Source organism: Lissotriton vulgaris, chromosome 9, assembly GCF_964263255.1.
Source record: "Lissotriton vulgaris chromosome 9, aLisVul1.2, whole genome shotgun sequence".
NCBI classification, from domain to species: Eukaryota; Metazoa; Chordata; class Amphibia; order Caudata; family Salamandridae; genus Lissotriton; species Lissotriton vulgaris.
This window is the reverse complement of record NC_141697.1, coordinates 412,124,721-412,141,850: the sequence shown is the minus strand read 5'-3', so window position 1 is coordinate 412,141,850 and position 17,130 is coordinate 412,124,721. Positions and strand designations below refer to the sequence as shown.

General features: G+C 50.3%; 1 protein-coding gene across 1 annotated transcript in view; it reads right to left on the bottom strand.

Annotated features, from left to right (window-relative positions):
- Window positions 1-17,130, bottom strand: part of DYNC1H1 (dynein cytoplasmic 1 heavy chain 1) — a 1,654,074-nt gene that overhangs the window by 1,114,837 nt on the left and 522,107 nt on the right. The window contains exon 42 of the mRNA XM_086937823.1: window positions 16,809-16,972. Coding sequence (XP_086793949.1) covers window positions 16,809-16,972 — 164 coding nt within the window. The remainder of the gene's footprint in view (window positions 1-16,808; window positions 16,973-17,130) is intronic.

The window sequence follows — 17,130 nt, the reverse complement described above, 5'->3', positions numbered from 1 at the left end:
CACTTAAGTATCCTTTTTCATCTTTTCTAATGTTTCATCCACTTGTGGTCTGAAAAGATGTTACTTGTCAAAAGGAGCATTTAATATGGTCTATTGGGCTACTGGTTTAAAACCAGAAAAAAACAGCCATCTGTGTCTTCTGAGGAGGATGCCGATATTAACTCCTCTGGTTGCAGTATCAGCAGCATCTAGTGCACACCTGATGGAGGAAATTGAGATTAATTTTCCCTCCTGCACTAATTCTTGCCACTTTTTCTTATGCTCTCTGGGAGGAATTGGTTTAATTTGTCCATGTCGTACCAGTGAGCTCTATCATACCCAGCAAGCAGACCTTGTGTGTTGGCTATATGCCAGTGATTGGCAGATTGTGCAGCCCCTCTTGCCTGAGGCATTTATTAATTTGTATTCTTTGTCTGGAGGTGGTGCATCAGCCCATGTTTGTGAATCAGCTCTTTTACAAGCATTAGACACTACCAAAGAATTTGTGGTAAGCTAACCCCTAATAAAAACTGGTTTGGGGTTGTATTTTTTGTCAACCCTAGGTGTAATAATCTGTGCGCATACAGAGTCCTTAAAAATATCCTCTTCATGATGCTTACCTTTTAATATTGGGAGAGACTGATGTTTTATGTGTAGCCCACAATTAAAAAAAAAAAAAAAAAGTCTTTGTGAGAAGGTGGCCTGATATGCAGTGCTCACTATTCTAGTGAACACTATGTATCAGTCCAGCAACCCTTATTGATGATTGGTTGTAAGTCAACCTTATAGACCAGCTATCCTAGTAGCGTGGATACGAGCAGTCTAAGGCTAAAGACTCGAGAGGGCGCGTTAAGCCAGCTGTTTACCACACATATACCCCTTGAATACCAAGTGAAAGGACACCACACAAGTGTTATGAAAATAAACAGTTATTTATTTAAAGATCACAACAGCCCTGTACTCTTTATGAGGACAGGGTACTAAGCACAAACCAAAACTCTTACAAAAATACTTAAGTTAGCACAGTATATACAAATGCCCGAGGGGCACGGAAAACCATATACTCTGGAAGTGGAATGCGAAATTCCTAGCAGGTAAGTACAGTACTAATAGCTTTTGGAATCGCTAGGACTTGACTAGGGAATCGTTAGATTATGTCTAGGAGGCCTAGGGGACTCGGGTGCAGTGTGTGCACTCTCACGCGAGATGCGGGACAAAAGTCTATGGTAGCTAGGAATTAGAAAGTTAGTGTTCTCGGGCGAACCCGACCTGGTAGGGAGAAAACGAAAGTAGATTCTGACCCTTGGATAGTGAGGCTATGCTGGGGCACCGAAATGCCGAAGTTACCTAGCCCAGGGGCTGCAGCTGCATAGGTCTGAAAAGACGTCGGGAATCCTCGTAGACGGACCAGGAGCCGGAAGAAAAGATGCTGGCCGGTGACCAGTGAAGAAAGTTCAGTCGGATCCAAGCCTGGATCTTGAAGATAGATGACACCTGAAAGCAGAGGGGACCAAGTTCGAGACTACTAGCCAGTAGTCAGTGGGCACCAGGAGGGCACCGGATGGTAGCCACCTCGACTAGGTGAGTGGGTGACGCTTGACTCGAAGATCTCACGGACCAGGAGGCGTTGTCGGCGACCAGGATGGAGGATCGAGCTGTCCCACGAAGATAGAAGCTGTCGGCGTCGCTGGACCCAGGATTGGGCAACAAAGCCTTGGCAAATTCAAGCCCACGCGGTGGACCTAAAATGGCGTCTGGAGTGGACCAGGAGGGTCCGGGGTGCCTCTCTTGAAGAAGGAAGCAAAGGCCAGCCTGGAGCAACCAGACCAGCAGTCGTGAAGTCGTTGGGCGTCGTTCAGAGGGCCACAAGCCAGCCGGCTAGTAGCCAAACAACGCGGTGCACAGCAAACAGCAGAAGGGCCCCACGCAGATCGTGGAGATGCAGGGGGGCTGATCTTGGGTGCTGGAGCTGCGCAGGGTCGGGGCTTCTCGGACCCCAAAGCACTCACCAGTGGAGGACACGGTGGGCTTGCAGTAAAGATGTCGTGCAGTCTTGGCGATCGTCGGTCCCTTGAGGTCTCGTCGCACTCACGGTTCTCAGCTGGGCTGTAGAGGTGAGTAGAGGTCAGAGGTGCCAGGGAAGCCGGGTCTCGTCGAGCTGGGTCGTCGGATTCGTGATGAAGGACTTGCAGCAGACCGCAGTGTTCTTTAGGATGGTGCCTGCGGATGCAGGGTGACTACTCCTTAGCCACAAGGGAGAATCTTGAAGAAGAAATCGTGAAGTCCTTTCGAAGAAAGTGGTATCTTGATTCCAAAGATGATCTAATTTGAACAGGGGGCCCGCTCCTATCTTTATACTAAAAAAGGGGGCTGACCCGGTGACTAGGTCCTGCCTATGGGTGGGACCAGGAGGGGGGTGGTTACACCCCTCTCCCCTGCCGGACTTCCCCAGGCCAGGGGCTGGTGTGCCCCTGGAACTGGTTCTGACTGGCCTATGCGTAGTGAGCACCGGGGTGCCACTCAGCAGTCACCTTCCTGAAAAGCCCTGCCTACCCAGGATACACAAAACCATGTCTGGGACGGTGCTAGCACCGCCCCGGACAGGAAACCCTTTGTCCAGGCCTCCCTCGCTGGAAGGACTCCCAGCAGCAGGAGGTCAGACTCGTGTCTGTGGTGGCAGCATCCATTTTGTGGAGCTGAGGCTTCAGTTAACTTTAACCGGGGTTCACAGTTACATACATGTCGTGTCCCTCTAGAAGGGTGGAATGCTAACCCCGTCGCCAGAATTGGCGAGGGGTTAGTATTCCAATTCGTATGACACCTTACTCGACATGTTTTGATAAAGCAATACCAAAGTTAGCATTTAACCGCGAGGATTATAATGCACTTAAGAGTATATGGTATGCGATATCATGGAACAGCTATTAGGACTTGGTTCCGCAAGCTGCAGACAGGCTCAGCTCATGCCAGAGCACCATCTCACATGATTCCAAGCACTCTGCCTTCAGGATTGTCAAGGCCTGCCATAGGAGTGACTGATAGGAATCTGTGTGTCCATTTTAGGGTTAGGTATAGGTATACTACACCTACAGCAAAGGGTGATTACACGACTTTGCCCCAGCTGTCATGCAGCCAGTTGTGTCAAATTTAGGAGGCCAGCCAGGGGTGGCATAATACATGCTGCAGCCCCTGGCAGCCCTGGGTACACCCATGCCCTGAGTTACAGGGTCTGATAGGGTGGCCCAGTACCAATTGGAAATGTACCTAGGGTACATGGAATCCATTTTAAAGAGAGAGCAGTAGGCCTGGGGTCCTGATTGGCAGGGTCCCAGGTCGACTGTGTCCAAAACCAGCTAAAACACAGGGCAAAAAGTTGGGGGCAACCATAGTCAGGATGTACCTTCCTACACAACCCCCCCCCAAACGAAAGGAGATAAGGCTATCCTTGTCCAGGTAAGCCTCTATTACCTAAGTGGCCATATAAGGAAGGACCAGCTCTGGCTTGGTTTCCCCCTGTGTCATGGTCCACTAGGCAACCCCTCACCCTAAGGGTATCTGAGGGTCTCCACCATAGGGAATCTCTGTCTCTGGTGTGTCTTGGGAAAGAAGAAGGCTGATGCTGGGATGGAGTACTGAAGTGAGGCTCCTCTACCTTTGGGCTCAACTTCCTCCAATCACCATCCATCATATGTGCCTTTCTTTCTTTAGCTGAGATGCACTGAGCTCTCAGGGTCAGCCTCTGGCTACCTAAAGCTGGAGGCTGAGTCCCTCTGTTTGGCTTACTGGAGGGACAGGTCAGGTCTGGGGTTTTTAGGCCCCATGTTTGGCTGTGCCCAACAGTGTCCAGCTGTGGGAGTTCCCTAACTACTTTTAAGGGGGATCCCTCAGGAGTCTGCTCTATTTTCACTTGGCTAGGTTTACCAGCTTCAGTGATCCTAATCTGCGGATTAAGGGGTTCTTTTGGGCAGGGGGCCCTTTGGGGTCCACCACTGGCCTCCCTGGTCTCTTCAGCCCTGGGCTGACTGAGGCAGGGTAGAGAGGTGCAGGTTACCTGCTCCAGACTGGGTCCCACCTGGGAAGGGTCCACTGCCATCAGGGGCTCTGCCAGGCTAGGCCTGACTACCTCTGGGGCAGTTCCTTCAACAGGGGTAGAGTCAGTTCCCTGAGGAGGCTGGCTCTCACCTAGTGTCTGGGAGGGGGAAGACTCTTCTTCCTCCTCAATGCTCTCTGTTTGAGTGGAGTGATCCATTGTTTCAGGCTTCACAACCTCACTATCTGTCTGAGTAGAGGCTGAGACCATTTCAACCTTGCCAACCTTTTCAGGAGGGCACTCAGTTTGTGTTTGGGCTGTGACTGTCACAGCCCTCCTATCCTGTTCTGGAAAGTCTGTCTGAGCCTGGGCAGTGGCTACCACTGCCCTTCCAACCTTTTCAGGGAGGACTGGTGCTTGGACTGGGGCTGTAGCTATTACTGCCCCACTAACCTGTCTGGATAGGCCTATCATTCTGGAATGAGTTTCTTGTTCCACCTCAGCCCATGCTGAGAGTTCCAGGTCATTCCCCAGTAAGCAATCTACAGGTAGGTTATCTGTCACTGCCACTCTCATGGGCCCTGTGACATTACCCCAACTGAGCTTGACTACTGCCATGGGATGCCTTCTCTTCACTCCATGAATGTCTGTCACCTGATAAGTAAAACCAGGGGTCAGTTGAGCAGAGGGGACCAGATGGTCACTCACCATGGTGAGGCTGGCCCCTGTGTCTCTGAATGCCTCAACTTTCTGACCATTCACTAAAACTTCTTGTCTATACTTTCCCAAAATGTGGGGTCCAGTAGTGAAGTTGGCAAACCCCATGCCAGTCTCGCAGACAAGAGTGTGGTCAGGGAACCTGGCTAGGCCATAGTCCTCCTGATTGCCCAAAGTAATGCCCACCACATTCTTGGGGGCACTCCCACCACCTGGGGGATTACCACTAGTGGTAACAGGAGGTCTGGGAGTGTTACTTGGGGGTATGTTTTCCTTATTGCTATTTTTAGGGCACTTGGCATCACTTTTGTAATGGCCCACCTGTTTACAGGTATGGCAATAAGGTTTCTTCTGTTCTGAAGGAGTGTTCTGGGACCCACCACCCTTGTTGGAGTTTTGGGGCCCTTGGGAAGTCTTCTCTGTGGATTTATCCCCACCCTTCTCTTGAGGCTTGGTTGATTCCTTTTTCTGGTCACCACCCTGGTTTTTAGGCCTAACCCTGGTTCTGACCCATTTGTCTGCCCTCTTACCCAATTCCTGTGGAGAGGTCAACTCAGAGTCTACCAGGTGCTGATGTAATAGCTGGTTCTGACAATTATTTAAGATTTGCTCCCTCATAATCAGATTATACAATCCTTTAAAATCAGTAACCTTACTACCCAGTAGCCAGCCTTCAAAAGCCTTAGTGGCACAATCAACAAAGTCAGTCCAATCTTGAGACTGAGTTTTCTGGGTGTCTCTGAACAGCATCCTGTATTGTTCAGTGGTTAAACCAAACCCATCAACCAGTACATTCTTCAAGACTTGGTAATTGTTAGCATCCTCCACCCTTGTGGTGAGGAGCTTATCTCTACCTTTACCATCAAAGGAGAGCCACAAGATAGCTGCCCACTGACTTTGGGGAACACCCTGCACAGTGCAGGCTCTCTCCAAAGCAGTAATCCATTTGTGGATGTCATCCCCTTCCCTAAAGGGGGGCACTATCTTATTCAGGTGTTTTTTATCAAAACTCCTTTCCCTATTGCTAGGTTTATTGCTGCCACCAGTGGGAACTAGCCCACATAATTCTTGCTCTCTAGCAAGGGCAAGTCTCTCTTTGGCCAGGGCAAGTTCTTCCCTTTCAATCCTCAGTTTGACTGCCTTTTCTTCTGCTTCATACACTCTCCTCTTAGGGGAAGACATCCCTCTGTGAGAAGAGTTGAGAGAGCCATTGGTTCGAAAGGATCTGTTAGAGCCTCTTGATAGAGACCTAACTCGTCCATTCCCAATGTTAAGCTGACCTGAGAGTGGGCCCAGGAGTCCCCCAGTACCAAGCTCATGTCTGCTTAAGTTGGACCTGCTTAGTCTACTGACTTCTAGCTGTCCCTTATCTGCCTCATCCCCAGACAACTCATCCTCCTCCTCAGCATCATCTGCCTCATGGAGAGGATGGATATCAAAGGGACCCTGTAAGGAGGGCATACTTCCTTCTGGATTAGAAGGGTCTGGGTTACCAGCCCTACTGGCATCATAAGCCTCTAAGAGACCAATCAGAAAGGAAGTGGTGGGGTTAGACCCCTGTTTTAGTTTCCTGAGAGTACACACTTGTCTCATCTCATGGAAGCTAAGAGCAGTATATTTTGAAGGGATGACCTGTGGAGGGTCAACTGACACAAGGGGAGACTCAGTGTTTCCTCCTGTGACCGACATACTGCTTCTAGTGTGGTGTAAGTGATGCACCTACCTACACTATGTGTTACCTACTGGTCCCTTGCTAGAGTTGCAGCCAAGGTGTGCTAAGCCTTGAGGAGCTACAACAGCTGGTTCAGTAGAACTCAGAGTATTCTAAGCTTTAGTTATATGTACCTAACAGTACTTATGTGATCTTTCAGCAAGATATTCTTAGGATACGTGTGGTAAAACAACAGCAAGCTCAAATCCCAACCGCTGCTCACCAATGTGAGAAGGTGGCCTGATATGCAGTGCTCACTATTCTAGTGAACACTATGTATCAGTCCAGCAACCCTTATTGATGATTGGTTGTAAGTCAACCTTATAGACCAGCTATCCTAGTAGCGTGGATACGAGCAGTCTAAGGCTAAAGACTCGAGAGGGCGCGTTAAGCCAGCTGTTTACCACACATATACCCCTTGAATACCAAGTGAAAGGACACCACACAAGTGTTATGAAAATAAACAGTTATTTATTTAAAGATCACAACAGCCCTGTACTCTTTATGAGGACAGGGTACTAAGCACAAACCAAAACTCTTACAAAAATACTTAAGTTAGCACAGTATATACAAATGCCCGAGGGGCACGGAAAACCATATACTCTGGAAGTGGAATGCGAAATTCCTAGCAGGTAAGTACAGTACTAATAGCTTTTGGAATCGCTAGGACTTGACTAGGGAATCGTTAGATTATGTCTAGGAGGCCTAGGGGACTCGGGTGCAGTGTGTGCACTCTCACGCGAGATGCGGGACAAAAGTCTATGGTAGCTAGGAATTAGAAAGTTAGTGTTCTCGGGCGAACCCGACCTGGTAGGGAGAAAACGAAAGTAGATTCTGACCCTTGGATAGTGAGGCTATGCTGGGGCACCGAAATGCCGAAGTTACCTAGCCCAGGGGCTGCAGCTGCATAGGTCTGAAAAGACGTCGGGAATCCTCGTAGACGGACCAGGAGCCGGAAGAAAAGATGCTGGCCGGTGACCAGTGAAGAAAGTTCAGTCGGATCCAAGCCTGGATCTTGAAGATAGATGACACCTGAAAGCAGAGGGGACCAAGTTCGAGACTACTAGCCAGTAGTCAGTGGGCACCAGGAGGGCACCGGATGGTAGCCACCTCGACTAGGTGAGTGGGTGACGCTTGACTCGAAGATCTCACGGACCAGGAGGCGTTGTCGGCGACCAGGATGGAGGATCGAGCTGTCCCACGAAGATAGAAGCTGTCGGCGTCGCTGGACCCAGGATTGGGCAACAAAGCCTTGGCAAATTCAAGCCCACGCGGTGGACCTAAAATGGCGTCTGGAGTGGACCAGGAGGGTCCGGGGTGCCTCTCTTGAAGAAGGAAGCAAAGGCCAGCCTGGAGCAACCAGACCAGCAGTCGTGAAGTCGTTGGGCGTCGTTCAGAGGGCCACAAGCCAGCCGGCTAGTAGCCAAACAACGCGGTGCACAGCAAACAGCAGAAGGGCCCCACGCAGATCGTGGAGATGCAGGGGGGCTGATCTTGGGTGCTGGAGCTGCGCAGGGTCGGGGCTTCTCGGACCCCAAAGCACTCACCAGTGGAGGACACGGTGGGCTTGCAGTAAAGATGTCGTGCAGTCTTGGCGATCGTCGGTCCCTTGAGGTCTCGTCGCACTCACGGTTCTCAGCTGGGCTGTAGAGGTGAGTAGAGGTCAGAGGTGCCAGGGAAGCCGGGTCTCGTCGAGCTGGGTCGTCGGATTCGTGATGAAGGACTTGCAGCAGACCGCAGTGTTCTTTAGGATGGTGCCTGCGGATGCAGGGTGACTACTCCTTAGCCACAAGGGAGAATCTTGAAGAAGAAATCGTGAAGTCCTTTCGAAGAAAGTGGTATCTTGATTCCAAAGATGATCTAATTTGAACAGGGGGCCCGCTCCTATCTTTATACTAAAAAAGGGGGCTGACCCGGTGACTAGGTCCTGCCTATGGGTGGGACCAGGAGGGGGGTGGTTACACCCCTCTCCCCTGCCGGACTTCCCCAGGCCAGGGGCTGGTGTGCCCCTGGAACTGGTTCTGACTGGCCTATGCGTAGTGAGCACCGGGGTGCCACTCAGCAGTCACCTTCCTGAAAAGCCCTGCCTACCCAGGATACACAAAACCATGTCTGGGACGGTGCTAGCACCGCCCCGGACAGGAAACCCTTTGTCCAGGCCTCCCTCGCTGGAAGGACTCCCAGCAGCAGGAGGTCAGACTCGTGTCTGTGGTGGCAGCATCCATTTTGTGGAGCTGAGGCTTCAGTTAACTTTAACCGGGGTTCACAGTTACATACATGTCGTGTCCCTCTAGAAGGGTGGAATGCTAACCCCGTCGCCAGAATTGGCGAGGGGTTAGTATTCCAATTCGTATGACACCTTACTCGACATGTTTTGATAAAGCAATACCAAAGTTAGCATTTAACCGCGAGGATTATAATGCACTTAAGAGTATATGGTATGCGATATCATGGAACAGCTATTAGGACTTGGTTCCGCAAGCTGCAGACAGGCTCAGCTCATGCCAGAGCACCATCTCACATGATTCCAAGCACTCTGCCTTCAGGATTGTCAAGGCCTGCCATAGGAGTGACTGATAGGAATCTGTGTGTCCATTTTAGGGTTAGGTATAGGTATACTACACCTACAGCAAAGGGTGATTACACGACTTTGCCCCAGCTGTCATGCAGCCAGTTGTGTCAAATTTAGGAGGCCAGCCAGGGGTGGCATAATACATGCTGCAGCCCCTGGCAGCCCTGGGTACACCCATGCCCTGAGTTACAGGGTCTGATAGGGTGGCCCAGTACCAATTGGAAATGTACCTAGGGTACATGGAATCCATTTTAAAGAGAGAGCAGTAGGCCTGGGGTCCTGATTGGCAGGGTCCCAGGTCGACTGTGTCCAAAACCAGCTAAAACACAGGGCAAAAAGTTAGGGGCAACCATAGTCAGGATGTACCTTCCTACAGTCTTCCTCTAAGGCTTCTTTATTTAAGTTGACTGTGGTATACAGCTGCCCTCGCTATTAGCTCCTGATATGAGGTGTTGTCATTGGAGGGGAGGGTTTTGCGAGATAAAGATCAGGATCTGTGAGTCAAGAAAGGTCTATATTGTAGTAATGCCATGGGTATGGTGGCACTTCATAAGTGTCATCTGCTCCATCTGCATCCGGTTCTATGTAAAGAGAACTCTGAGGTGTGATGTTTAAAGGGATTCCTGGGGAATAAGGTACTATGGGGACAGGTGAAGATGGTGGTGGACAGGAATGATGAATAGGGTGGAGGGAAATGATGAATAGGGTGGAGGGAAATGATTAATAGGGTGGAGGGAAATGATTAATAGGGTGGAGGGGAATGATGAATAGGGTGGAGGGGAATGATGAATAGGGTGGAGGGGAATGATGAATAGGGTGGAGGGTAATAGTAGCAATGTCCTTTTTCTTCTTTAAATGAATTTTATATCCAGTGTCCTCTAGAAAAGAAGTCTACCTTTAGGAGGATGGTGGTAGTGAAGGTTTTGTTATGATGCGTCCAGTCTCTGGATAAATATGTATTTTTTTCTATTTTGGATCCAGTCTCTTGCATTGTTTAAAAATCGGCTACGGAAGTGCTGGAGGAGCAGGTTTGGGTTTCACTGGCTACATTTTTAGAGCCTAAGCAGCCTTCCATTTTTTCTGTCCTTCAGAATGAATATGCTACTTACCAGTATGCATCTGTTCTTGGCATGTAGGGCTGCTAACATTCATATCTTAGCATTAGATCGCCGCCTAGTGTTGGGTCCGGATGATCGCACGTTGTTGTCCTGGAAGAGTCTTCGAAGTATCCTGAGATAGGTGGCTCCTCCCCTGGACTACAGTGCGCATGGGCATCGGCTCCATCCCCAGATTGTTTTTCGCCATTGTGGCAGAGGATGGAGTGAAAAGTGTAAAGGATGTCCATGCTAATGATTGAATACAATAGTATATCTGCAGCTGCGACAGGCACCGGGGAGGAGGGTGGGCGATATGAATGTTAGCAGCCCTACATGCCAAGAACAGATGCATACTGGTAAGTAGCATATTCAGTTCGAGGCATGTGGGCTGCTAAATTCATATCTTAGCATAGAATACATAGCAGTCCCTCCATCAGCGGCGGTTGCCCGTGCCAGCTGCAGAAACCTGAAAAAGTGTCTTGAGAACAGCCTGTCCTACAGCCGCTTGCTGTTTGGAATGTACATCAACACAGTAGTGTTTTGTAAAGGTATGTGGTGTAATCCACGTGGCTGCTCTGCAAATGTCCTCTAGAGGAATGTTTCCTAGGAAAGCCATGGATGCCCCCAATTTGCGTGTGGAGTGCGCCTTTGGGGGTATTGTTAAAGTGCGCTTGGCTTTTTGATAACAGATTTGAATGCACTTAACAATCCATCTGGCTATTCCTGCTTTGGAAATCGGGTTGCCTTTGTGTTGTGGTGAGAAGGCAACAAAAAGTTGTTTTGTTTTCCTAAAGTGTTGTGTCCTGTCTATGTAGTACATCAATGCCCTCCGTACGTCTAACGTATGGAGCATTCTTTCCGCCACTGTTTGTGGGTTCTGGAAGAATGCCGGCAAATCGATAGTTTGGTTGAGATGAAAATGTGACACCACCTTTGGAAGGAATTTGGGGTTAGTACGTAACACTACCCTATTTGGATGAATCTGAATGAATGGCTCTTGGATTGTGAGCGCTTGTAGCTCGCTAACACGCCTTAGTGACGTAATAGCAATTAGGAAAGCAACTTTCCACGTTAGGAATTGCAGTTCACACGAGTGCAGTGGCTCAAATGGTGGTCCCATCAGTCTGGTGAGGACCACATTGAGGTTCCACACCGGAGCTGGCGGTGTTCTTGGGGGAATGACTCGTTTCAGACCTTCAAGAAACGCTTTAATGGCAGGCACCCTGAAGACCGAGAGATGCTGCCTGTTTTGAAGGTAAGCTGCGATGGCGGATAGATGTATCCGAATAGAAGTGAACGCTAGTTTGCACTTATAAAGGTGTAACAGATAGCAAATGATGTTAGGGATAGATGCATCTAGCGGGTTTATGCCATTGTCTGCACAGTAAATGACAAAACGCTTCCATTTTGCGGCATAGCATGCTCTGGTTGACGGCTTCCTCGCCTCCTTGATGATGTTCATGCATTCAGGAGGTAGGTTGAGGTATCCAAACTCTAAGACTTCAGGAGCCAGATCGCTAGGTTGAGCTGTTGCGGATCTGGATGCTGAATTTCTCCATGGTTCTGCGTCAGAAGTCTGGGCGTGAGGCGCAGTCTTTGATGCGGTACCACTGAGAGTTCGAGGAACGTGGTGTACCAGGCCTGGCGCGCCCACGTTGGAGCAACTAGGATGAGTGTCATCGAGTGTTGCCTTAGTTTTCTCGCCACCAGTGGTATCAGAGGTGTCGGGGGAAAAGCGTACGCAAATTTGCCTGACCAGTTCATCCATATCGCATTGCCCTGCGACTGCGGGTGTGGGAACCTGGCGGCGAAGCTTTGGCATTTTGCGTTCTCCCTTGTGGCGAACAGGTCTATGTCTGGACGACCCCACCTTTGGAAGTACGGCTGGAGTACTGATGGATGCATCTCCCACTCGTGCATTTGATGGCTGTATCTGCTGAGCAGATCCGCCATCTGATTGTCCTTCCCTGGGAGGTGTTCTGCCATGAGGAAGATGTTCCTCTGAATGGCCCACTTCCACATGCTCTGAGCCAGGTGAGACAGCTGCGGTGAGTGGGTGCCCCCCTGCTTTTGGATGTAGTACATCGCGGTCATGTTGTCCGTCCGGATTAACACCACTTTGTTGCACAGATGTACAATGAAGGACTTGAGCGCCATGAAGATCGCCATCAGTTCTAGATAGTTGATGTGCATCTTCTGTTGCTGCATCGTCCATAGTCCCTGCACCGTGTAAGTGAGCAGATGAGCTCCCCATCCCTGGAGAGATGCGTCCGTTGTCAGGATAACCTGTGGCACTGGCTCCTGGAACAGTCGGCCCTTGCAAAGGTTGTGTGGAGTCCACCAATGCAGAGAGTTGTATGCCCGACTGGTAACCAACACTAGGTCTGTTAATTGTCCCTGAGCCTGTGTCCACTGATTTGCTAAGCACTCCTGGAGCGGGCGCATATGCAGCCGTGCGTGAGGGACTATGAAGATGCAGGAGGCCATCATGCCTATCAACTGCATGAACACTCTTGCTGGAAGTGAGTGTCTCGGTCTGAACTTCTGGATTAGAGACTGCATGCTGTCTATCCTGACCTGGTTTGGTTGCGCCTTGGCCATCAGGGTATTGATTGTCGCACCCAGAAACTGCCAGACATGTGCCGGCTGAAGGTGTGACTTTGGGTAATTCAACGAGAAACCCAGGTCGTGAAGGAGGTGAATGGTAGTCGACATGTCCGCGGCGCACTGTTGTTCCGACCTGGCTTGAACGAGCCAGTCGTCGAGGTAGGGGTAGACATGGATGTTCTGCCTCCTGAGGTGCGCTGCTACTGTCGCCAGGCACTTGGTAAACACCCTTGGGGCTGTTGTGACTCCGAAGGGTAGGACTTTGAACTGATAATGCGTGCCTTGGATAGTGAACCTGAGGTACTTTTTGTGGGACGGGTGTAGTGGAATGTGGAAATAAGCATCCTTGAGGTCTAAGGTTGCTAAGAAGTCTCCTTTGTTTAACATAGGAAGAATCTGTTGCAGTGTAAGCATATGGAAATGCTCTGACAGTATATACAGATTGAGGGGACGGAGATCCAGAATTGGTCTGAGAGATCCGTCCTTCTTTGGAATGAGGAAGTACAGGGAATATACCCCTGTGCCTTCCTCCCCCACTGGCACGAGCTCGATTGCTCCTTTTTGCAGCATCACCACCACTTCCTGCTGCAATAAGTGCAAGTGCTCTGCGGACATAGGTCTTTGCCTTGGTGGAATGTTGGGTGGAGTGGATTTTAACTCTAGACAATAACCGTACTGGATAAGTTGTCGCACCCACCTGTCTGTGGTGATGTTGATCCAGACGGGCAGGAACTGCTGTAGTCTCCCCCCGACAGGTGTTAAGTGGTCGGGGGGCAGTGACAGAGAGTCACTGGTTGCTTGGGGCAGAGGAGCGTGAATTGTTGGTCCCTCTGCCGCGTCCTTTGTTGCTGTTTCCCCTGTAGCCCCTCTTGTTCTGTTTGGGGTACGAGGATTGTGCTCCACCTCTAGGGAATTGTGACAGCTGACCCATCTGTCCTCTGGTGACTCCACGGGCACCTGAGCGACGAAAACTATTGCCACGAAACTGCTGTGATTGTAGGGCCCCCATAGATTTAGCAGTTTCGGTGTCTTTTTTAATTTTTTCTAGGGTGGTGTCAACATCTGGACCAAACAGTCTATCAGGATTGACTGGTTGATTAAGTATGGTTGTTTGAATGTCAGGTTTAAACCCCGATATGCGGAGCCACGCCTGTCGTCTCAGCATGACACTGGTGTTAATGGCCCTAGCGGCTGTGTCCGCGGCATCAAGTGCACACTTTATGGCCGCGTTGGAGATCAGTTGTCCTTCCTGTATAAACATTTTGGTGCCCTCTTGAAACTGCGGAGGCAGGTGTTGCACAATTTGCTCTAGTGTGTCGTAATGTGACCTATCATAACGTGCCAGTAGTGCCTGTGTATTTGCAATACGCCAGAAATTGGCAGCTTGCGCAGCCACTCTTTTGCCTCCTGCCTCAAGCACTTTGGACTCCTTATCCGGGGGAGGAGCTTCACCCGTTGTTTGGGAGTTGGCCCTTTTACAGGCATTTGCGACCACAAGGGAGTCAAGCGGCAACTGTCCCCGAATGTATGCAGGGTCTGCAGGCGCTGGTCTGTACTTTTTTTCAATACGTGGGTTGACCATCCTCGCCCTGGTAGGCTCTTTAAAGATGTCCGCAGCATGCTTGAGGACCCCTTTGAGCATAGGCAGTGTCTTTACAGTTCTCTCCGAAACTGAAAAAGTGTCGAATAGAAAGTCTTCTTCAACTGGGTCAGCATGCATGTCCACATCATGATTAGCAGCTGCCCTCTCAATGAGTGCATGGAAACCTGCAGAATCCTCTGTTGGGGATGCACGTGTACTGAAAGCCTGTGGGTCTTGTCCCACATTTTGGGTGCCTTGGTCCCCAATGTCATCATATGAATCCGGCTGTGCATCTGGTTCATTGACCGGGAAAGTGTATTGGTCATCTTCATCATAGCCCTCACTTTCAGAGTGGTCTGGAGACGGTGTTGGGCTCCTTCTTGGAGGGGGCTGGATAGGTTCCACGAGGCCTGAGGCGTCCTGTGGAAACTTTTTCTTCTTCAGGGGGATGACATAGGATTCCACCGGCTGTGAAGTGATCTTCCTTTTGTAAAGGGTTAATTTGCCCGTGTCTGCGTCTATGAAGCACTCCGAATCCTCTTCTGAGTCGAGTACTCGACCTGAAAATGCCCCTGCCGTAGAAGATTCCGACTTCTTTGGCGTCGATTTTGATGAAAAGGCCTTCGGCGCCACTTTTGGCAGCAGAAGGAAGAGGAGTTTACTTGCGGGCTTGACCGGGACGTCTGTCGCCTTCTGCGGCGATGGCGCCGGCGCCGACGAAGCAGAGGCCTTCTCCCTAATTCTTTGTAGTGAAGAAACAATGAGAGATGCGTCGGTGACAGTGGCCTTTGGCACCGACGAGGTGGCCTTGCCTTCGGATCCGACGTTCTGTTGGTCTTTTGGAGGGTTGGACGATGATGCCACGTCCGCCGACCCCGAGTCCTTGGACCGATGCGCAGATGTCCCAGTCGGAGCCGGAGCTGTGTCGCTGGCTTTGGCGGGCTTTGCCGGCGCCGGCGCGCTTGTCTTGTGCGTGCCACCCTTTTTAGAGGATCTCTCCTCCGGCGCCGATTTCGACCCTGTGGAATCGCCAGATTTCTTCGACTTCTGCGGACCGGAGGTCGACGGAGTCGATGAGGCTGCAGGCTTATTCGTTTTTGTTGTTACGATCGCCATCTTAGGGACGCCTGAGTCCTTAAGTTTCGGTTTCGGTTTCGGGTCGGCCATTTTAGGTGTAGTCGATACCGTTGCTTTCAGTTTCGGTTTCGATACCCTCTGCGCAGCAAGTATGTCCGTGGCCGGGCCCGCAGGCGGGGCCGTGGCTTGCGCTACGGGGTCTTGGGTAAGGCCGACAGGCGATCCCGTGACCCGCTCCTTATGTCCGTAAACTTCGGGGCATAGCTCGTCCTCTGAGCTATCTTCCACGGCCCCATAAACCTCTTCGTCGTCCCCTACCTCGTCGACGTATTCAAGGCCTTGACCCACGACTCCGTCGTCGTCTTCCGGATCTGCCTCGACCTCCGTCTCGGGCGGGGAGATTTGAAGATGATGGCTCCGGTCCTCCTCTTCTTGGTCGTCGAAGATGTTTTCCGGATCCGGGGCCGCTTGTTTGGCCACAAGGCGCACCGCGCGCCGAATCGTGAGAGTCTTCTTTGACCTGAAACTCGCACAGGCCCTGCAGTTTCCTTCGTCATGGTCTGGCGAAAGGCATTTGTTACAGACCGGGTGCACGTCTATATGTGGGTATTTGGACCCAAAGAGCGGACAGAGCTTAAACGGACTCCGCTCCATGTTGGAAAATCGGTGTCGAGTCGCGATGAGAAGGCCTCGATGTCCGAAGAGTGGAAAAACTCCGCTGATTCCGGCTCCGAGAGACGGAAGAACTCGAGACCGCACGCAAACAATACCGACGTAAAGAACACACAGCCTTTTGGCCGTTTAAAGTTATGTTTTCTCGGTTCCGACGGAGAGACGTCGAGACCGCATCCGAACCCAATGGCGGAAAAAAACAATCTGGGGATGGAGCCGATGCCCATGCGCACTGTAGTCCAGGGGAGGAGCCACCTATCTCAGGATACTTCGAAGACTCTTCCAGGACAACAACGTGCGATCATCCGGACCCAACACTAGGCGGCGATCTAATGCTAAGATATGAATTTAGCAGCCCACATGCCTCGAACCTAAAGATTTAGGAACGAAAGAGGTGGTATCTCGGTTCGAGACGGTAGGCTTTACTTGTGCTTTTGGTGCAGAGCCAGAGGGTGGGGCGTTTGAAACAGAATCTCAATGCCTACCATGGCCGGATGGCAGGGGTGGACCGGAAGCCTTTAGTTCGGTGGAAGCAGACACACAACCCAGCAAACCTCCTCCAACTGGGAAAGACCACTGTGAGGTGGTGATACGCAGGCTGTGTTTCTGCATATAGAGTATTTTGATATCGGAGTATCCTAAAACTTATCACAAAAAGAGTAATAAATACATTTTAAGTAACATTTTATAATTAGAGTCTACATACTCCATTTTGATTTACATGCATCAGATGCTGATTATACATTTGTTAACTGTTCACATACCTGTCCTGGAAAAGACGAAGGGCTTCATGTGCCCAAATTCTGATGAGGCCTTCCACAGGTAAGGTTTCAAGAGGTCTCAAAGCTTCAAATATACCCCTCACCCATCTTGTCATCTCTCGAGGAGAATAGATGTAATGTGGCTGGGTGTCTTGTGTAAATCTTTCCTGAAAATGACAAACATTAACGTGAAGTCCATTTTTGTTTAACACATGAAGAATCAGATGTTTTAACAACAAATGTATGTTCCAGATGTCACCAAAATATTTCAATTCCATCTTCATAAAATATGGCAAAGTCTAGCATTCGTGAGCCTTGTGTGTTA